The following is a 23,669-nucleotide window of genomic DNA, read 5'->3' as shown; positions in this document are numbered from 1 at the left end:
ATGAAGTGCCTTTTTTTTTTTTGTTGCTCCCAAAAGGCTCCGTTACTCAAGTACACATAAATTTAAGTTATCGTTCAGATAACAAAGAATAATTTTATTTTCGGATAAAAAATACGGCCCATAGGAGGCCAACTGTCAGGAAACGTCGGGAAAACCACTTATTGCTAATTTTGTCGAATATGTCGTGAGGGGTAGAGGGAAAAGATCTCTCACCTAAAGTAATGGGTAGTAGTAGGTAATAGTAAAGGGATGATAGCCATTTATTCGACTAAATGGACGATGTTAAAAGTTACCCATCAAATTAGTTACCTTTAACTGCTAAAACTCTATGGGAACGACATAGAGCCAGCCGAGAGTGAACTTTGCTAATTAACGAACTGAATCAATTAGATGATTCCAGACCAACCAACTGTTCGTCTATTTGGATTCGCTTACTGATTTTGATCTGGCAGTTCCATTCATATCCTGGAATTTCGTATACTGCATTAATCAACTGATATCCGGATATTTTTCGCTGAGTCACGTTTTGACACCGACTTTTATGCAGAACTGAATGCAAGAAATGGTTAATTTTCAATCACCTATCAAAATAGACAATACAAACAAATTGCTTATTTTTTGTATTTTTATTTGTATACATTGGCTTATTTATTTACACTTATTTTAAGCCATTATGTTATTGAGATTTTTAGAGACATTATATTAAAATATTTTTACTATTGCTGTTAAGTTAGGTATAATTTAAACATATGTATATTTCATTTCATGAAATTGATATCCAATATAACACTTTCAACTTCATCTCTAAACATGTTTTCATTAGTTCATACATACATACAGAATAACCGAATAGAATACACTACCGAAAAAATCGTACTTATTATAAATATTTACCATGCTCTACCTTGCAATGGCAAATAGCCTCCGCATTGCTGCTGATGCCCATTGGAAATAAAATTATTTTGGTTTCTATATGCCATAGCTAAACTGTTTGACATGAGAGTATTGTTGCAGGGCTGCTGTAACATAGCAACATTGGAACCTCCAACAGTTCCGTAGCTTGCAAGAAGAGATGAAGATGTATCAGGTGAGTGGGAATTAGGTGCATCTCCTGATATGAGATTGAGGCCACTCGTTACGTTGGAAGATACTGCTACTGTTCCACTATTGGCGTTTCCGCTATTACTAGCACTGCTATTGTTGCCCGAGGGTGTCGAGCTATTACCATGCGTTTGTGACTGAGTTGTGTTGTTACTTCCGGAACACGGTTTTCCATCTTTAACTAATACTGGAACCGCAACACGTCTCGGCGAACTTGCAGACTAAAAGAAGAAATAAATATAAAAATGGTTAGTCAATGTACCAAAACATGCAACTAACACTACCCGACAGAAAACTTGTTCTGAAAATTATAGAGATTGGAAATGGTTTAAAGATAATTTTGTTGTTCTTAAAATTTTTTTGTTTTTTTTTTTGTTTTTAAAATCTCTGATTTGTTCTTAACATAAGTTAAGTATCTTGCATCTGGTTGTAATGAACTTTGTCATTTTAAAAAGCTGACAATTGCATCTATAAAGTGTACCCAAACTATTTGTGAGTTTAGCTTACCGTGTGAAAAATGTTAAGCTTTAAAATGCAACAATTTGGATTTTTGTGAATTTTTTTTTTTTGGTTTTGTTTGAAGCGGAAAAAAAGTTTGATTTTGTCGAGTAGTGTAATTTATCTTTATCAAATTTCTTAATATGTTTATAATATTCAATGTAATTAGTGTGCACTTGTTGACTAGGTAAATGCTCATATTTTTCACTATGCTCCAAAACATTTTTCAAGCTGTTAAAATCATCGGATCTCTTTCAGTTTAAAAAATTAAGGCGATTAGATTCTGGAAGCTATTGATTCATTCATTCATTCACATATTAGACTTCGTAAGTCATAAACTTTGACAGACGGCTGCATCAACTTAGTTATTGATGCTGATAAATTAAAAATACATATGTATCATTTAAGGGGTTGGAAACAATTTTTTCTGTGGATCGTTATCCACGATTACACGACCAACGCCGGTTTTTAAATCAAATTATCACGCTTGGGCTAATATAATTGTATTCGTTTTCTGAACACATTTCTACCATGGTAAATAAAGCCATGGGTGTGCTTGGGTTTATAAAGAGGTGGTCAAAGGAATTTAAGGACCCCTATATAACGAAGACTCTCTATATCTCGCTTGTTCGTCCGATTTTAGAATACGGCTCATGTGTATGGTGCCCTCAGTACAACATACATCAGGACCGTATTGAATCAGTACAGGGGACTGGGATGCAACTGTGAGACTGCCATCCTACCGTAGTAGACTTCTTTTAATAAATCTTCCATCCTTAGTTAGTCGTAGAAAAATGCTTGGTGTAATTTTTATGCACAACTTGATCAAGGGGGATGTATACAGCCCTGACTTGCTGAGCCGCATAAACTTTACGATTCCCATTAGACCCACTAGAAACTTTATTCCTTTGTTCCTTCCACTATGTAGATCGAATTATGCCTCACACGAACCCTTTAGGGTTTTATGCTCGGATTATAATTCCCTCTACCACATTATATCCTCAACTAACTCCCTTCCTCTTCTTAAATCTCTTATACTAGCCTACCTCTCCCGTAGTTAGTTTCATTTTAGTTTTGTCTTGTTTCTGATTTTGGTAATTTCTGCTTGCTTAGCTTAGTCTAGTTATGATTAGATCTAATTTTCCTCGAATATTAGCCTAACATCTATCTTTCCTGCATGCTCGCGACCGGTTCGGTTAATCGCGCCGCGCGTCATGCGGCAGCGCCCCTCGGTCGGTTGGGCGGGAGGAGGGCTGCGTTCTGCTGGGTTCCGCGCGTAACAGGCTTTGGCTTGGTGTCGCATGGGCCACTTGATGGTGCAGTCATTGCATATCAACGTCCAGAAGATATCATAAAATTCAACCGTGCAATACAATACATACATATATGTATGTATGGCCACAGTACTTGTTTAAACGAGGTGGAACGTTGTAATTCGCGTATATGCAAGTCACTTTATACCGGGTGATCCAGGGGATCCATAAATAGTGATCCAGGAATCCAGTATTCAGGATTCTGATAGAATTGGCCATTTTCTACTGAACTGCGTTTTGGTTTTCTCTTCAAAACGTTGGATGCTAAAAATGTTTGTGCTTTGTGGTGGCGGGGCGATACTTTGAAATCGTGAAATCAAAGCAGTCTTGATTCAAATTTTAGTTGCTTTAGCTCTTATAGTCTCTAAGAACTAGACCACAAAAAAGAGGGACTGACGGACGGACGCACGTACAAGTCAATATCGACTCGGCTATTGATGCTGTTCAAAAGTATATGTACTAATCTCTTCGAGTACCGGGTATAATAAGGTACAACAGCGGCTACAAAACCCTTCGCACTGTATGAGCGTTGTGATTAAAAATTACAGCCAGTAAGTATTATCAAATATATAATCATTTACCTGGTTGTGTTGATTTTGTTCCGCCATTGCCTTTTCTTTAGCTTGCCTTTTACATTTGTACCTGTGGTTCTGGAACCAAATTTTTACCTAGAATAGCAATATTAATAGGCCCATTAGTCAATAACTTAAATGTATATAAAGTCAAGGAAATATGATTAATTAGTATGCTCGTTTGCTTAATGCCCACAGTAATTTTTGCCCGAAGCAAAAGCATATTAAGAATTAAATTTTTATACTTTTTCTTAGTTGAATAAAGCTGTTTCTGTAAGCAAGTTATAACTTCCGTAAGTCAAATAATTTCGGTGAGTCAGTTAACTCAGTTACCTTATAAGTAAATACTTATACATATGCCGACTTCTATATGTATAGGTCAACCTTTTGGAAGCGAAAACTCCGAGATTATAAGTTGGCTTATCTAATTAGCTGTTTATGTTGTAAAACATCGCTTTTGCACAACTAGTGTCATGTTAGCTTCTGCTCTGGGGACGATTACCATTTTGTCATTTCATCTCTCTATATCTCTACCATTCAGACTAGATTAGTTGTGAAGTGGAGTGGCAAATATGTAAAAGTGACAACGTTCACTTATTTATCCTGATCTATTTTCAATTTGTCTCAAATTGTGGCTCTTTGGATATTGTACATATGTATGCACGCGCTAGCATGAAAGACTTAACGTAAAATTAGTGTTTGTTAATCGATCTACTGGCCTTCAATCGAACAACCGGGACTTTATATGTGGCAATATGACTGAAAATTTGATAGATTGATAAATTGATATACCTGATATCCCAGGAACACCAAAAGGGCGGCCATCGATAGATCGAATTGAAAATGTATTATAATTTTTTTTATTCTCGGATCAAAAAAAGTTCTCCAATGGACAAAAAAAAACCATAATTGATTAAAAAATGTTAATGTCCATAATCTTTCAGAAAAAGTTGGTTTGGTTCCCTGAGGAAAAAAGACTATGGCCTTATAGTTCATATATAGTTACATATCTATGTACTTAAAATTCTCGTGGTACTGGGATTGTGACTGAATTCCTCCCAAACGGCTGGATCGATTACACTATTCGATAAAATCGAACTTTGATTCTTTTCTGAATCTTTGAACTTTTCCCGCTTCGAACCAAACCAACTTTTTCTGATAGACTGAGAACTTTAAATTTAACTTTTTTGTAAAGACTTTGAAAGTCTGGTATTTTTTTGTAATTTTTTTTAGAGCTAATGTTTCTTTATTTCACATAATGAACCTAGACATTCTATGCAACACTGTGGTTTTAGCTTACCGTTTAAAAAATATTATGCTTTGAAATGCAGAAATGTTGATTTAGACTTTAAAAACTCAGAATAAGTCGAAAAAAAGTATATCCTGTGTCTTCCTATTGTTTGTGTATAGGTGTATCAATTCGGCGTTGTTTGAGGTATCGCTCATCAAAATCAATGGAGAGGCGGCTGAGCTAAAACTTTTCAACCAATTCGGATCGGATGTAAACTATTTTTCATCACCATATAAACGCTCATTCACTTTTAATTGCGGTTTTAGTGTTTCTGATCAAGATGCCTTTACGGCTCGACCGATTCTTATGCAATTTTTTTTGCATATAAAGAAGGTTTTCGAATCGGATCTAAACTATTTTTTTCATATCATTAGCTCTTTAATAGCCGTTTTGGTGGTTTGAGCAAGTTGCCTTTGCGTGAGCTGTCAGTTTCTGACATAAAATTATATTTTCCGTGTGAATTTTTATTTCTTTTGATTGTTTAAATTGTATTTGCTTGTGGCAATTTTTGTTGTTTTTCAAGTAATAGGTCGTAAGATATTTTTCTTCATATACCCCCACTTAACTAATATAGTCGAAATTTTAATGTGTGTGTTATTTCGATCAACTAGGGATTTGCTCCTCTCAATTAAGTTATGTTTTTTGTCTCGAAATCATCTAATATGTGTCGGTTTTTTAATTTTTTTGTGAATTGAGTAAATTTTTGTGTGTGATACAGTGAACAATGCCAGCAAGACGTAATTGGGCCCACATAGATCTTCGAGCAAGTCATAAATTGTGGCTTCAAATAGTCGACTACCCAGAACAAGTAAATGAATTGAACAAGATAATGAAACTATGCGAAAGAGCATGTCGCTGTTGTGTGAATCTAAAGCGCAAGATGTAGGAAATTAACGAAATGAGCAAAGACGATTACGACGGAGAAATGGGCGCCGGTACAAATTGACACTATCAGAAAAAATGACCGATAACGATAACAAGTACATGGAGCATTTAAATCGGCTTCCTTCCTTCGTCTCGCTTTCCAAGACGAGCCAGATATTGAATAGTACGCTCAACAGAAAGTATTGATTGGTGCTATGGACCAAGAATGTCAAATGGTCACATACCATTATGCATCAGTAAAGTGCAGCTATCTGGAATTGAAACACCACCGGAACCAGCTTGCTTGTCGGCACTGATCCAGATTCTGCTTAAAACTGCCAATAGATTTATGCACAGTAGTTGATTCGTAAAATTTAGAAACGCAATTTACAATTTAAAGTTGAATCACCGGTTCATTTAATTCGAAATTTTAACCAACCACAGCTATTTCATGGCACGAGATTAGTTAAAAAACGAATGGAAAAATGATCGAAGAAACCATTTTGAATAGGAAGTTCATAAGTAGGAGAAAAGGTTTTGTTACCACGCATGAACCTCAATTTCTTATTAAATTAGCATTCGTAGTAACAATTAATATGTCGGAGGCTTGCACACTAGTGTACATATGTATGTACATATTTTTTTAATTTTTTTTTCTCTCTTTTTATTTACTATCTGTGTGTTTAAACAATAAGTAACTTGTATAATTAATATTAAATTAACAGAAATATCAGTTTTTCAATGAGCCCTGGTTTTATATATAACATCTTTTCAGATTGTTGGATTTATCTATCAGGGATATCGAGAATGTGGTATCTTTTCAGTCTTCTTACTGTTAAGCTATTGTCTAATAGACTTAAGGCTGAATTAGTTTCGTGGTTGTGGAGTCTGTCGATGTATTTCTTACTAGTTTTCTTTATTTCTTCTTTAATGGTTGGAATATTAAGATCTTTGTGGATATTTGCATTAGATACGTAAAACGGAGCATTGACAATGTGACAATATTTGAGTTGCTAGCAGTCCCCCAGAGCTGTATAGCGTAGGTCCAAACAGGCTTCAGTATGGATTTGTAGAGGCGAATTTTGTTTTCCAAATTGGTTTCTGATTTTCGACTTATCAACCAGGACATTTTTAGTGTTTTAAGTCTAAGTTGTTGATAGAGATACTTCACACAGGTACTTTGTGGAATTGGTGAGTGTAGCATTAAGTGTAACATTTGGGCAGTTACCTGGTCTTAATGAAAACGTTATTTGGACGGATTTCAGGGAGTTGATTCTAATTTTCCATCGAAGGAACCAGTCTTCAACTAGGCTTAGCTCAATTTGCAGGAGTTCGGAAGCTTCATTTATAGATGTTCTTGTGGCTAAAACGGCTGTATCATCAGCATATGTTGCAACAGTGCAGTTGTTTGTAACTGAAATGTCGGCCGTATATAGGGTGTAGAGAATTGGTCCCAATACGCTTCCTTGTGGGACGCCTGCGGTGATGAGAAGTAGGGATGAAGTATCGGTTTTCTGCTGCACGTAAAAGCATCCTTTAGCGAGATATGATTTTATTAATAAATAGTACGGAGCAGGTAGCCATTTCTTTATCTTGTACAACAAACCTTTGTGCCAGACTCGATCGAACGCTTGTTGAACATCAAGAAATGCAGCAGTGCAGTATTTTTTGTTTTCAAGTGCCGAAACTATATCATTAATAACCCTGTGACATTGCTCAGGGGTCCCGTGACCCCTCCTGAATCCGAATTGGTATTTAGGAATGATGGAAAGTTCGTCCAAAAATGGCAACATTCTCTTCAATAGTATTTTTTCAAACACTTTCGAGAATATTGTCAACAGACTAATGGGACGGTATGATGTCAATTCCGTTTCTATTTTGTTTGGCTTTAGGATCATAACGATTTCTGCACATTTCCATTGACTTGGAAAGTGGTCTAGTCTGAGAATAGCGTTAAATATAAGAGTGAGAAACCCAATGCATTTTGGTGGTAAACTCTTTAGGGTGATACCATATATTTTATAAGGGCCTAGTGCTTTTCTATTGTTCAAGCATTTGATTTCTGTCACAACTTCTTCATATTTGATGCTTTTAATAGGCAAGCTCATTTGGCAGGGTGACTCAGTCTCTGTTATATAATTATTTATATCGTTTGGCTGAAACACAGAGTGCAGATGTTGTACAAATGCTTCCGCTTGTTCATTATTAGACCTACACCAAGTTCAATTGCTTTTGTGAATATTTATTATTCTTTTAGCTGGTTTCTTTAGGTATTTAGCCGCCCTCCATAGGTTGTATTCATTGTTGCTGGAATTAGGGTCTAAGTTTCTCAGATACTCAGCTAGAGATTCATTGCGTAAGTTCGACAGCAGTTGTCTAAGCTCAGATCCAGCCTTGTTGTATAATCTTTTGTCAGAAGGGTAGTGAGTTTCATGCCAGCGTTTTCGCAGATTCCTTTTATTTTGTATTTTTTGTCGAAGTTCGGTTGAAAGGTACAATTGGTTTGGTTGTTGATGATTAAGAGCATGATTCGTGTTTCTGTAGCTCGCATTATGAATTGTATTTGTGAAAAGCTAAACAGCATAGTCTATCTCCTCACCTGTTTTTAACGAAAAGTCCAGGCTTATAGCTGAGTCTAAATAGCTTTTAAATGCGTTAATGTCTGTAGAGGCTGTAATGACTTTATAGGGCTTTTCCAACATATGGGCTATTGTGCTGTAAGTTGCTATTATTGGAGAATGATCTGAGTTAAGGTCAAAGCTCTCCATTACTCGCATGTGTAATTGTGTGATTCCAGAGAATACTACGAAATCAATCAAATCTGGAATTTTTCCACTATCAGTTGGCCAGTATGTGGGCACACCAGTTGACAATGTTGTTATGTTATTGTTTCGTATGCATTTGTATAACTCCGATCCCTTCGGGTTAGTTAATCTGGATCCCAACCATGGATGTTTGGCATTGAAGTCGCCTTCCATGATAAACTTTGTTCCCAGTCCTTGGAAAAAGTTTTTAAAATCGAGTTATTTTATTGTGAATCTTGGGGGGAGATAAATCGCTGTTATTGATACATCTGCGTGCATACATTTTATCTCAATTGTGGCAGCCTGCATAGCATTTTCCCTAGTCCATGATTTGAAATTTAAGGCCCTGCTTGATTTTATTTGCATAGCTGATTTACAAGTAACATTATCATGTTAAGTAAATTATTGGTAAGTTGAGATTGTTGTTCTAGAAGCTGTTCTATTTTTTCTAGAGACTTGTTCGAGGTGCTAATTCCTGCATCAACTGTGTGTTCAAATTCCTGCACTGAACGATTTCATTGGTTTTACGGGGTGGTTCTATATTAAAAACTGCGTTACCAATGAGTTTAACTTTGTATATATCTAAGTTCTAATTGTTGGGCTCAATGTCAAAGTAGAACAAATGCAATGGCTTTTTGGTTACATGACTTTTAATTTTACTAATGTTTCTAACATCGTGACCTTTGGACTTCACATCTTGTTTGATTAAGTAGATATCCGTTGAGAAGTGCAAATTCTTAATAACAACTCTGAATGCCCTCTCATGTTTAAGTTGGTATGTGTGAAATTTGACAGAATCTTTAGTAAGAGTTTCAACAAGTTTCCTGTATTCTTCAATAGACTTTACCATAACTCTCACATGACCATCGCGTTGTATGTACATATGAATGTATATTCTTGATCAGCATGAGTAGCCATCGAATTTTGTCTGAAGACTCATGTGATATTACATTGAATCAAGTTTGTTTAAAAACTTCGCCACGCACATTTGTATACATGTAGATGACAGAAAAAAAATCATATACTGACCATATACTATATCGGCTATAAAAGTAGTAACGTGTGTAAAAATAAACTTTTTGTATGTATCTTAAATAAAATGGAATAAGATAATCCATTGCTGTGTGATTCCTCCAATATGCATGATGCATAGCACATTTTTGATGGAACTAACAATAACGCCCAAGGTATTGATATAACGCCGTTAAGGCAGGCAGGCACCAACTAATATTTACATCAGTGAACAAATATAAGGGCGTGATAACAACAATGCCCACCACTTAACACATAATTGTCATTAGGTTAAGCAATTACTTTTGCGGTCCGCACAATAGGTTTAGGATGCGACGTGTTATAACAATAAAAACATTTGAATTGTATTGTCACCCTTCAGTTGAATTTTTTGAAAATTTTCTACAAAGCCTACCCACATAAAGATGGATGCTGATTACCTTTGAATAAAGCAGATCCAGAGCAAATAAAATTGTATATGCTCACAACAGTGGCTGTTTTTGAAAGATAAAAATGCATTAAAGAACAATGAGGAAATAATACATTCTAAACTCACCCTTAAATTGTATTGAAAGTGGTCATTGTTTGATCATGTTCTTTACAATTAAAGGGCATGGCCATTGTGTTTATAAAAAGGTAGTGAAGCACCTAAATTATTAAACTACACGTATGTACATACGTGCAACTTAAACATTTGCAAGTACGTATATATATGTACCTATGATCATACCCTAAACACTCTGTATACCTACAATATGATATAAATTCGCCCATTGATACATCCCTATACATACAGGTATGTATGTATGTGTGAAGCATTCATTGGAAAGAATAGGTTACTTTTCAAGGATCTAATGTCTAAAATCTAAGTTATTTGGAACCCTCAAGATTCACGACCAAAAGACGTGGGCCTCAAACAGTATTCATGTTTAAACGCAAATTTGCACACAGAGCAAAAAAACACACATTGTAACTATAATTGACTAGTTTTAGGTCTGTTTTCATATCATAACATAGCACCGTCCAACTAGAATAAATGTACATATATAGTTCTGAAGAATATTTAATGTTTGTATACTTGGTACTCGAAGACTATTTTAGAATTGTGGTCAAAGTGGCCGCACGGAAACTTTCGCTTTCCGACCCCATATAATCAGTTTCAAAACCACTATCCGACACGATAATTCGGATTCGAACCAATTTAACTTAGAAGCTTATGGAGCTTAGAAATGGTTTCATAATCTTTTTTGTTTTCAATGAAAGATATTTTTTTGAGAAGTTTTAAAATATTGTGTATTTTTAACTCTGTTTTAGTGGTACCGCTACTTGTTTTCGCATAACTTCTGATTGTAATGAACTTAACATCTGCTTGTAATGAACTTCGGCAGAAAAACTCGAAAAAAAGACGGCTCTCCATTGATTTTCAAAATCAATACCTTAAACGACATCAAACCTGTGCACAAAAAAGATTTACTCTTTTTCGAATTGAGTTCAAAAGAGTTTTCTGAGTTTTTAAAAGTTGTTTCAAAATTACGTAAAAAATACCGCATACAAAATCATACTTTTTTTGAAAGCTTAATATTTTTCAGACGGTAAGCTAAGACCACAAAAGGTTTTGACATGTATTATAGATGCATTCATTAGCTTTATAGAATGTTTAAGTTCATTACAACCGATGTAAGATAGTTAGGTTATGTGCAAAAAATAAGGGATGCCTCTAACAAATGAGTTAAAAAAATCAGACCTTAAAAATTTGTTAAAAAAAAAAACAAAAATTATAAGTCTATCAGAAAAAGTCGGGTTGGTTCGAAGCGTAAATAGTTCGAAGTTAAATTTTAGTGTAGTGAAGCCACGTCGATATTGCCATATGTGACTCTCCGTCTTGTTTGACGACTAGTTCTCATAGACGATAGAAGCGAGATTAAGAAAATGTTGTGTGCAGAGTCATGTGGTATGAAAATTTCCTTGAACATTTTTCCAATCCCCCTAAAAAGTCGAAGATCTGAGCCTTCCACAATTTTAAATACAAGAAACTATCTTCCAACATTATCGTAGAGAACTATCAGATTGGCAAATCTGGATCAGACGAAAATTTATTTACCTTCAATTTCCGCGGGAAACCTATTTCTCCTTATTTCTTATCATATTTGAATTTTAAGTCGTAGGAAATTGTCGTAGCACTATATATGTAGGTTTTACCTTCGATGGTATACCCACCTTTAGAATAAGAATATGTACATATGTATGTATGTACCTACTTATCCTTACAAATTGAGCAAAGTCAAATAAAAGTGTTTTTTTTTTATTGTAAAATGTAATCCAACCAAACGTTCACATATGTACATATGTAAATGTATGTACATATTTACGGTGATCTAGTAAATTCGGACTACATACATATGTAGTAGGTTTTTCTTGAGGTGGGTCACGCTCTCACCCTTTTTAAAGCTTCCGATGGGTTTTTGGTTAAAATATGTCCATATGTATGATGTACATATGTATGTATCTAGACATGTGTACAACCACCCATAGTTAAGCTTGATATGTGTACATACATATGTAAATATGTATTAATGCATGTGTGTATAAATATGTGTATGTTATAGTTATGACCCTTTGGCTTTTTTCTTCCTTAAAGTGCTTTCGACGACCCAAAATAACTAATATTTTATAACTGTCTATTTACAAACGACTTAATCTACCGATTATTATACGTAAGTCACTTGATATTTCGTTACCAAAATGTATTAAATACAACAAGATCCCGAGTATTTTCACATTGCATGAATGTTCTGTGGCACAGTAAAAAAAACAACAAGATGCCAAATAAAATTGTTCTGTTTACCTGTGTTGGTGTTAAGTGAATAAGACTGGCCAAGTGTTCTCGTTCTGGTGCAGAAAGATACCGCTGTTGTTTAAATCTTCTTTCAAGTTCATAGACCTATAATATAATATAATAATAATGAGAAATATATTTGAATGTGTTTTGAATTTAATTTACTTTCATAAATACATATGTATATGTGTACATACACATTTTAAAAATAGTTCCGATTTTTCACATACAAATTTACACAAGTTCGGTATGCCCCTTATTTTCATGTACATATGTATGTATGTATGAATGTGTGTATGTACATATGTGTAAATGTACAATGTATTGCAGACAAAGTGAGGCGAACTGGACCTTTAAAATACCCCATTAATACCCTGGCTACTTTATTGAACCGTTTATTCTTTCTTTTATGTTATTTTTGTTGTTGTAGCTTGGTTGCCAAGTAAAATCCATTTCGAATATTGTGAATGTTATAATGAAAAACGAATTTTATATTTGCCGTACACTTGAAGTCTTGAAGTCTTAAATAAATACAAATATTTTTATGAGTTTATGTTTACTTTGTGCAAATGCCTGTTTGCACATGCCGTACGTTACTTACTACCGTTGGATATACATACATACGTACATACATAGGTGAGCACACATATACACATACGTATGGGTATATGTAGAAGCATACTTACATATATATATATGTGTAAATGCTTAAAAACTCGTGCTTATGCACTTTGCATTCCTACATATGTATGTAGAAATATAAGTAAGTATCCCTATGCAAACCACATAGATACATGCATTCCCATATGGACATGTGGACATATGTACATATTTGCATACGTGTACGTATGAACATCCTTAAAATTAAACAAAAATAGATTAAGAAAATACTGGGTAATTTTTTTAGATCAGTAGAGATTCTAATAAGAATTTTAATATTTATTTTTGCATACATACATACGTACATATATATTTACATATATGTAAATTTATATACATATATATACTATGTAAATGTATATGTAAATACATACATGTGTAGGTATGTATATATAGATAAATATTAGACCAGTGCTTCTTATTAGAATCTCTACAGATCTAAAAAAGAAACCCAATATTTTCTTAGTCAATTTTTGTTTAATTTTAAGGATGTTCATACGTACACATATGCATGTATATGTAAATGTAAATACATATATATACTATATACATGCTTGTATGTATATTTTCATTATATGTATGTATGTACATATCTAAGTATAGCCTGGTTCATGAAAATATTAGTAGCGCACCTCACCACGCTCAAACAATTTTTTTAAAGATAGGTTCTGTCTTTTAAATACAATAGATACCTTTTTAAAAAGCCTGGAGTGTAAGCAAAACAAACACAAGAAATCGCTATGCATTAGCATTCCATTTTCATGTTTCTTAAGATCTAATAAAAATACCGAAAAAAACTGAATTTCATTTACTGACAGAGCGATAAATGTACATTTGTTTTCATTGTTTTTGGGTACATACAACCAATTAAAACAAAAAAGATGGAATGCGAGGTATGACATTTTTTGTTCTTATGTTTACAAGCCAGTTTATTCAAAAAGATATTACGTGTGTTATTTGAAAGACAGTTTTGAAATCAAATCTAATAATGTAACTGGTTTGCTTTTATACAAAGTGAAACACGAGCCGTCGGCTTACATAAGGGTGAATAAGTTTAATTTCCCTTATGCCAGGGAGATAGATTCTTTCAAAACTAACGTATCGCCGACTCATTTCGCGACCATATGCCCTACCAAATATCGGCTAAAGCTATGGGTTGTGAAAGAGGATAAGGCTAAGAAGAAGAATAGGCCCCTTCCTTGCTGCTTCCTTCTCTGCTGCATGGTGTTTGTTAAACTGCAATTCCTCTAATTCAAAAAGCTGACTTCCCTCCTAGTAGCATATCAAAATGCTCGCGTCCTACGTAGTAAGCTCATCACTTTTTTAATGGATAGTTTCACATTTTCGTCCCATGTTAATGTTGTTTCCCGAAACCTGATCAAAGGCTTAGATTCTTAGTTAGCTTAGGTTTTATCCGATCTGTACAATTTATAGGATTCATAATTCGTGTCAACGCGAAGGAGGGGTCCTCATTGCAGTGGGCTCACACTTTACGTCAAATCATTTCCATGTCCAGGTTTCACAAGACCTGGAATTCCAGTGTTTAAGATTGATTCTTCCGGCCATTTTGTATATCGTATATTCCACCGAGTTAATATACGACTTATTGATATTGTACTAGAACTGTCTAGAACCCACAATACAGAGAAAGAAGATACCGCAACGAATGCCACCATTTTCGGCATCTACATCACTAATGCCTCACCCTCATTTTAAGACAGCAAATTTAATAATGATTTAAAGGTCCTTTTGAGAAGCCATTTGTATTTTCGGTCCTCGAAGAGTTTTGGGGACCATTATAGTAGAACAGATAACTAATATATTATAGAAACATAATAAAATCAACAGATAAATCTGTAGTTGCACACATGTCATGATGTCTGTCCTCTTCTATCATATGCTGCGCTTTGCAATTTTCTGTATCGTGGCAACTTCCTGTCCTTTTGCATAATTGTTCCAAACAATCTATCCTCTGGAAAGCAACTCTGGAAATATGTATCCAAACAGTTTCCTAAGGTCGAACGGCATTATAAGACCCATGTTAAATGAAAGCGCACTGCTTGATGATGTTCTGTCCCCCATCTGGAATAAATCTTTTATAATTCCTCTTCATAAGATCGGAAATAAGTCTTACCTAAGGAAAAATAATGGTATATCTACGTTATTCGCTATTCCTAAAATATTAGAGGACAGCATCCCAGCAGTTATAAATAAGGCGACGGTCAACAACCACAAATATTTTAGAGTTCACCCCCTTTATCATTAAAGGCTTCCACGGTGGCTTTCAGCCGGATAATGCTTATACTGATTTCAGTAGGCCGATTCTGTGAACCACTCACTTCTTGCAAGAAAGGTTGACCTTCTAGGGTTTCCGGATAATCTTTTGCGATGGATTTCTAACCACCTCTGTTCTAGGTCCTGCCTTATTAACAAACTGTATTAACAATATCTCGAGTACTTACATATGTATGTATGCGGATGATGTTAATCTCTGTGGTTAGTATAAGGACATTTCATTTCACTGTCCCTGCCAATAACTTTCAGTCATGGTACTGTGCAAATATGGTACACCTTAATACGCCTCAAAATAAAAACTAATGAAATTTCATGGCTCTCTCTATGTACATACATATGTATGTGTGTATATCTCGCTGGTTCGTCTGAATATAGAATACGGCTCATGCATATGGTGCCATCGGTTCAACGTATTGAATTAGTACAGAAAAACTTTTCTGCAAGTCTGTTTTATGCAACGTTTTGAGACGCATGTCGATGGGATAGATTATTTTGATTGTAATTATGTTGTACCAACCTGAGCTTGAGTAAATAAAACTCTTCGTTTTCTTCTCTGTGCCAAAGGAAACTGTAGTGGTTTTGTATCACTAACACTGCATGCTGCTAATCCACTCATATTTCCCATGTGACTCATTGATCCACTGGCTGTCGTACTCATGAGACGTGATACTGAAAGAAAACAATTTTAAAATTTAAATAAAATCGCCCTTCAGGTTAGTAATCGGCGTATAGAAAAAAACATGGGTAAATAAAAATGGCTTAGCCGGTTTTTCCTACTCGAAATTGTCTGTCTATCCATAAAATTACCCACCTTTTTTCCCCCAGCAACAACCACCCCCCTACAATTCAAAGTGTCAGACGATAAGAGCAGGTCCATATAATTTGTATCGATTAATGTCCAATGTCCATTTACAATAAGCAGATCAGATGCGAACCAATATGCACCAACCAATGCACAATCATACATGACCATATGCGTATATGTATATATAAACACATATGTATGTATAAACACATATGTATGTAAATATGTATATATATGTAAACATTTGCATGTGTACATGGATGTGTGCTGAACGCATATGAACATTGAAACACTCATATATGTATATGTATGTACATATACACATACATACATACATACAAGCATACATCGAAGAAAAACGTTCAACGAAATTGAAGGGCCGTAAATTGAAAAGTCCACAATCATCTTTCCATTTCTAAAATAAACAATGACAACCAAATAATTTAAAAATCAATTATTTTCACACATGCCCTCTCATACCTAAAACACATAGGGTAGTTGCTGGGTATTTTAGTTTACATTTTAAGTATCGTTGCAGGTTTGAATACAGACGATTTGCGGTTCGTATGAGATTATGTAAATGTAAGGTACGAGTAACTATTCACAAAACATTATGTACAGCCCAATAATAGATCAATTTACATAAAATGCTGATATGTATGTATGCATGTGTGAGGGTAGGGTAGAATAGGGTAAATCGTGGTCGAGCATTACGCACCGCAGCATTAGTACTTAATTATTTTTGAATAAACATAGAATTAATAAGAATCTATATTGATTGCATGACTAAGCAGTTATGAATGAATATGAATATCTCGAAGTGAAAATAAATCCCAAAAAAATGTCAAGTACTTTTTCTTACTTTTGTTGGTTTTTTTTTTTCCTTCGAAAGAAGGTTTTGGGAAGAGTTTTTTTAATATGCACAAATGTATGTACATATGTACATGTGTATGTATGTACCTACATATGCATATTTTTATGTTGGTATGAAATGCCTAGTCACAAGGGGCAATTGTATAAAGATTCTGGCGATTATCCTGACACGGCGGTTCTACAAATATTTATATACATGTATGTGTATGCATTTTTTTAAGCCACAAACTTTAAACTTACAGAATACAGCTTTTCGTTTTAATTTTGTTTCTAACACACAAGAGCAGAAAGCATACAATAAAATATTTGACATTAATTAAAATGATCTATCATAAAACGCATAAATGATCAATCAGAATTTCAAGATGAAAGTCGAGAATAGTCTAACCAAACAATTGTACATGGCTAACAAAGATATGGTCTAAATCTGAACTCTAGAGCTCTCTATGTACATACATAGATAAATATATAAAAATCTTCAAGTATCATCGTACCAAGTACCATATCAATAATGGTGGTGCAGCGCTACGTAAAGCCTTTATTGTTTATTGTTACTGCCCACTGTATATATTTTAAATCGTATATGCTTACGAGCGACAGCGGTTGGTTTTTCGTCTATCTATAAGGCTTTCTCCGTTCCTGCAGTTTTCACGCGCTCTTTCCATTTATCTCTCTCCTTCTATCGGAAAATTCGTTCCGCCTGCCCTTAGTATTTAGCTGAGAGTCACTGACTCACTTTCTATCGTCTTGTTATGGTCTTGCACCTGCTTACTGTATCACTTTAAAGCGCATATATTCGCTCAATTGTATACATCCGAATCGGGTCATACACATCCTAACACATACCTAACACAACATAACTCATAATATTTAAAATATACATACATACGTATTTATATCAACTAACTGGACATTCTTACTTAAATATGTATATATGTATGTTTCTGTTTCGCTTAACATAAATATTTGTATAACATTTAAACTTCGGGCCGCAAGCGTTAGCTTATTTATTGGTTATTTTATAGATTTAATGGTCCGAAGCACATATATTTTGTATTTGTATATTATGAATGTAATATTGATACACATATGACATATTTATATGTACATACATACATCTATTACATATGTATATGTACATACATATATTATTTTATACTTACTTGCAAATCTTGGATCATTGGCAGTTGATCCGTACCATGACGCAGAGCTTCTCATGTCTGTGTAGTGGCCGGCGAGAGATAAATTATCTGTTGGTCCGCAATAACTTTGCACGCCCGGACTGTGATATAAGGATCCCATGGCGTATGGATTCGCCATGGTTGAAGCAGTTAATGTTCCGGGGGAATTTATACTACTACCACTTGAATTGGATCTATAAAATAAAGAGAATTAAAGATAATTTGAATTAAATTACTAGTAAAACTTTAAGTCGCCTATATTCGGTCAATTGCATACATAAGTGGATATACAAACATAGATATGTATTTTTATATAAATAACATTGTATAAAATGTACAATTAGTCTGCAATAACTAAAATAAAGACGTCTATAGTCGACAATCCGATCACAAGGAAATTCGAACTTTTGAGCAACACATTTGGAATAACTAGAAAATACACGTCGTCACACATGGGAATGTACATACATACATACATACATACATACGTAAAGGAAAGCTACTGAGGGGAGGCTCCTTTCTCTCGTTGCCATAAAGATATCCGGCGGGGGGTAACCACTGCAAATGAATTTCATTCTGGCTATAATAATGATCCAATATAATCACAATTCGGGGATCTGATAGATATAGTTTATCCCTACGTAATTGCATTTTTAATTTTCTCTTATCTTCAATACACAATACAACAACACAAAAATACGGACAGACGGACGGACGGAAGGAAGGACGTACAGACAGAAAATGACTCGGCTATTGATGCTGATCAAGAATATGAATACTTTATAGGGTCGGAAAGATTTCCTTCTATGCGTTACGCTTATCACTTTGACAACAAGTCTAGTATACTAATATAAGTTTTAAAGACGCTAAGTATGACACTACCTCCCCATCTTAATGCCATTTATAACCTTCAGTAATTTCTATGTCAGATAAAGCGAAGGGTGTGCACAGAAACTAACAGAGAGCTGCAAATTGTGAGACGAGATTGAATCAAAAGACATCTTAAAGACTACATGTAAGAGTATACTAAAAAATATTAATATTCTACGAGTATCTACCAATTGGCCTTTTACACAATTCAAGATTAACTTATTATATTTACCGAAACGGAGATGGGGGATTTCCGTTTAGTTCCAGTTTGCGATATGATTCCTCTATTGGACTTAAAATATCGGTGACACTAAATGGTGTTGAGTGATTGTTATTAAATAAAGAACTCTGATGCTGGCTATGCAGGCTCTGAAGGTGGTGAATATTTGAAATATTATGATGGTGATGTGCAACCGCTGCAGCGGCTGCTGTGGAAATCGGGTTCTGTGCCGATGTTTCGTTTGTATTTAATTTGGTAGGAGGCTCCAGTTGGTGATGCTGGGAAATTGCTAAAGGTATAAGTATGTCTTTTGGAGATAAACTCATAACCAAATCCGATTCATTTAATGCAGTTAAATGTGGCTCTCCATTTATGGTTATTTCTCTATAGCATTTTTTCTCATTTATTGATGTATTAACAAGGTTTGAGGCTGACATACGAAGTTATTTATCAGCAGCTTGCAAATCCACGTAATTTTATAACTCTAGAATTAAAATTTAAACTATTATTATTTTCAAGTAATTGTGAAAGACTTTGATGATTACAGTGTCTCTTATAAAAATTCGATATCTGATTAATCCTATTTAAGAAAATAGTACAAACTATCTAGCTAACATTTAAATAGCCATTTTTTATTATTGTTGATTATCTTTCAAACGAAAAAAGTTGTTGATACCATCTATTCAGCTATTTTTACTGCTATCGTACTATTTACCGTCATTTAAGGGCATATTTCAAGAAGAACTACGTATGGGTTTACTTATTCTATGACGGTACTACTACATGATTGTACAGATGCTGTACATATACATACATATGTATATGTAAGTATGTGCATACATTTTCGTTTAATCGGAACGACAAAGTGAGTCGATGGAGTCGGGGCCATGTCCGTGGGTAAGTCTGATTATATGTATAGGCTCTCAGTTTTATCTGACTTTGACTTCGCACTAGCATTTCATTACAATGCTTACAGTAATTACAATACATATTTGTCTTTATGCATTTACATATGTAAATAAGTACTTATTGTACATAAGCACATACGCTCTGACTAGAGCGCTTTGCGGTAAAAAGGTTAGGAGCATATGTATAAAGCTTCAAGCTCAGCCAACAAACTTACTTTACTGCAAGCGTTATCTACAGTAATTTCAAGCCTTAAGTACATTTATTACGATTTCATTATTTTAAGTTATTAAAAACTACTTTAAGAAGCTTATTGTTCCATTAAAAAATGAATTTTTTTTGCTTAAAATTACATCGTAAAAAAAACAGCAGTCTAAACTTTATAGCCGCTTTAATGACGAAATGTTTTATATACATACATATGTAATATGCAGGAATGCAGCTTGTAAATACTTATTTATCTATGTAATTAAATGCATACAAACACAAACATTTTTAACTAGTAACGCTATCAAAAAAATATGGCTAAGCCAGCTATTAGACGTAGTCAACCGATTTGGATTTTACTGATTTATTTCGATCCTTCTGATCGTTGCTTGTATTTGTTTAAGTGATGAACTTTTTTATTCATATCGTTCATTTCATAAAAATAAAATCATTTTGTTTTATTGATTTTCTTATGTTGGCTGTTCCGTTATATATAAACATATTAATGTACATGCATACATAATTATGTACATACATATGTACATTGTATGTACCATTTATTTACAGCCTTACATATTCTGTTAGCAAAAAAAGTAGTGTGTACCAAGCTATATCCAGATACATTTAAAACTATCGGAGAGACGGATGTGGAACTATTTACAGTGCACTACATTCGGGTAAGATAGGCATTAATATGCCCGTTATAATGAGGTGTGGATTTCAGATTGTTTTTTTGTATTATTCGTAGTTAAACTTGTAAACTTTTTTATTTTTCTAAACTGGTATTTGGATGAACGTAGTCATTATTTTTCCAACCACAAAGTTAAAAATGTAATACACGAATACTATACAAACAATAGCACGCCATTGGTGTACATAGATAAGTATATGCCTACATAATACATATGTATGTATGTACATACAAGTGTATGTGCCTACTGTTTTTGCACAAGATACTTTTCGTTCGGTTTTTGTATATAAAAATGGCACTGAATCTACACAAGTACAGATGTATGTATGCTCGGGCAGAAAAGAAGCATTTTCATATCATTCACATGACAAACCTCATATGACAGAAGCTATATTAATAATTTAGAAATAGTTACTGGAGTGGTATCCCTGGCTACGATGAAGAATAATTAGGCTAATATTTCGTTAACATCTTTGCACTAAAAACAAACAAAAGGCTTCCATCTAACGACACACCCAAAAGTGTAAATATTAATCAATTTGAGAAAGATTACGTGCGTAGGTACATAAGTATGTATGTTTGTACATATACAAAAACTTAACGTACATATACTTATAATCGCATATTAACAATGAAATACCTATGATTTAAGTGCATTAGCTTATTGTCATGGTCGTTTTTTTCGTTTCTTTTACTGTACAAGAACAAACAATTTCCTAAAACTATATAATGTTTTTATATATGTACATATAAATATAAATATACAATTTATATTGTATGTATATATATATATATATATCACATAAATATAAATGATTTAAATTAAAAGTCTCAATGTGAATACTTTAATTCAATGAAACAAAGTTGTATTTAATCCAATTTTTTTTGTAGTTTGAGTCACTTATTCTTTGTAATTGGGTTCACAGTTTTCACGGTTAAAATTTAATCATATCCATTGAACTCACTCAATTTTGTATATAAACATATAGCAGAGTATATCCCCAATGTAATAAATTGGTAATCATGAACTTGATGTTGAACTATTTTAGGTGGTGATTTTAAGCTTGATTCTGAAGATAAAATGTTTACTGCCAAATCACTTAGAATATGTAACACCTGATTTTTGTTTCTTCAGCACAATATAAGTATGTATGTAAATTTCAACACATATAAGCCCACGTCAGTGAATTTATTATGAATATCCACTCGACACGATTCCGTCAAATGAAATAAGAGGTCTGAACAGTACTGACGAGTACTCCTGAGATGGCTTCTGGATAGCCCTCGAATAAGTTTTTCCTATTAACGATGACTTTGTGCTGTGTTTGGTACTGGCTATACACTTCGTTGAACAAAACAAACATGAAATATTGCTTATTCATTTTTCTTTGGCCAGCCAATACCAGCTCGAGAAATATTGAGGGCTGGGCAGCAAGCAAATTCGTCGTGAGGTTACTGCTGCTCGTTGTAACAGCTCTACCTACTGCCTTCGTTTCGCGTTATACTCGTTTCGTTTCACTCGCTCCAACAATGGCATGTCGGTTTGAGTACACCAGAAAGGGATGGCTACTGCTCATATAACGTTGAATACATGACACATGCATTTGAATCGTTATTCTGACAAAAGTAGTCCACCAATAGCGACAAAGATGTTGTTTCAACCCCAGTTGAGCCTATGGTTTTAAAATAGTTCAGGAATGCTGCAGATTTCCTTCTTCCAAATTGTTGAATTGTCTGCTAACAATGAAACTCCTGCTAAGCCGGTATTTTCACACAATCTAACAATGCCGACCCGTGCTCTTACTCTCCTTACATTTTTTGACAAGCTCTGCACCATTCACATATCTTAAATGAATACGTCTGATCTATTTATTCATTATCTGGATATTAATCACAATTTTGATGACCGCTAGAGAACGTGCATTCAGTTCATAAAATTATTTCTGGATATTATAATTGATCCCCGCTTAAACACTGTTTTACTAATAGTTCCGAATAATGAGCGCTAAATTTCCTGACGCGCACGTAGAATATTTATCTACTATCCATTAAAGGTGCGGAATTTCATATTCGATGAAGTGAAAACTACTACAACTACTACTACAGTTACGTACATATGTATATCCTTTTATAGCGTTGGAGGTACATACAATACATGTATGTAGATCAAGAGCATGCTCCGCCTTATGAAAGACTTGTGCCTATCCATTTATGGATATATTTTCTCAAAAAACTGTAGGATTATTCTAGGAGTTAAAGGGAATTTTGTAATTTATGATTACTAACACCCTGGGAGGAGAGTCCACTATAATTTGTTAAACGCAATAACTACATTTTTCTCTTGCCAATGTGATGTGTATGTGTTCTCTATGTACATATGTAAAAATATACATACATACGCGTATTTTTTCTTCCGGGACAACTTAATTTAGAAGTCCCCGACGGCTCCGTACTTCCCGAACAATAAAATTATAAAAAGACGACCAGAATGTGGTCCTTCATCGAATTTTCAAGACAAGTACATTCCATCGTCTACATTTATGCATAGGGGTAATAACTAACACTAGTTATAATTGAAGAAGAAAGTGACTAAAGTGTGTTTAACTGAATAACCAAATGATCACAAAAATATATATATAATACATTTGGTACAAAAATAATATAATAGTAC

The 23,669-nt window shown here is 34.2% G+C and overlaps 1 protein-coding gene across 2 annotated transcripts; it reads right to left on the bottom strand.

Annotated features, from left to right (window-relative positions):
- Positions 1-638: 638 nt before the first annotated feature.
- Positions 639-22,270, bottom strand: LOC117590148 (homeobox protein Nkx-2.1). Of its 2 annotated transcripts, XM_034282528.1 has the most exons (7): positions 21,964-22,270; positions 19,207-19,678; positions 18,087-18,298; positions 15,763-15,914; positions 12,300-12,395; positions 3,494-3,580; positions 639-1,322 (listed from the first exon to the last, which is right to left on the bottom strand). In XM_034282528.1, the coding sequence occupies exons 2-7, from the start codon at positions 19,629-19,631 to the stop codon at positions 891-893; spliced, it is 1,404 nt and encodes a 467-aa protein (XP_034138419.1). In that variant the 5' UTR covers positions 19,632-19,678; positions 21,964-22,270; the 3' UTR covers positions 639-890. The 2 variants fall into 2 exon arrangements, with proteins under 2 accessions (XP_034138419.1, XP_034138420.1); XM_034282529.1 differs by lacking the exon at positions 19,207-19,678 and having other exon boundaries at positions 641-1,322; positions 21,964-22,265.
- Between the last annotated feature and the right edge of the window lie 1,399 nt (positions 22,271-23,669).

The sequence above is a fragment of the Drosophila guanche genome, unplaced genomic scaffold, assembly GCF_900245975.1.
Source record: "Drosophila guanche unplaced genomic scaffold, DGUA_6, whole genome shotgun sequence".
Classification (NCBI taxonomy): Eukaryota; Metazoa; Arthropoda; class Insecta; order Diptera; family Drosophilidae; genus Drosophila; species Drosophila guanche.
Note: the sequence above shows the minus strand (reverse complement) of the source record. Positions and strands in the feature narration are given on the sequence as shown.

What these genes read in the sequence shown, in the direction of transcription:
- LOC117590148 (XM_034282528.1), bottom strand. Translation starts at nt 19,631, where the DNA reads ATGTCAGCCTCAAACCTTGTTAATACATCAATAAATGAGAAAAAATGC. An exon ending in AATCCCCCATCTCCGTTTCG is followed by an intron (nt 18,299 to 19,206) that starts GTAAATATAATA and finishes TTTATTTTATAG; the next exon opens with ATCCAATTCAAGTGGTAGTA. An exon ending in AACAAAATCAACACAACCAG is followed by an intron (nt 1,323 to 3,493) that starts GTAAATGATTAT and finishes TTCTTCTTTTAG; the next exon opens with TCTGCAAGTTCGCCGAGACG.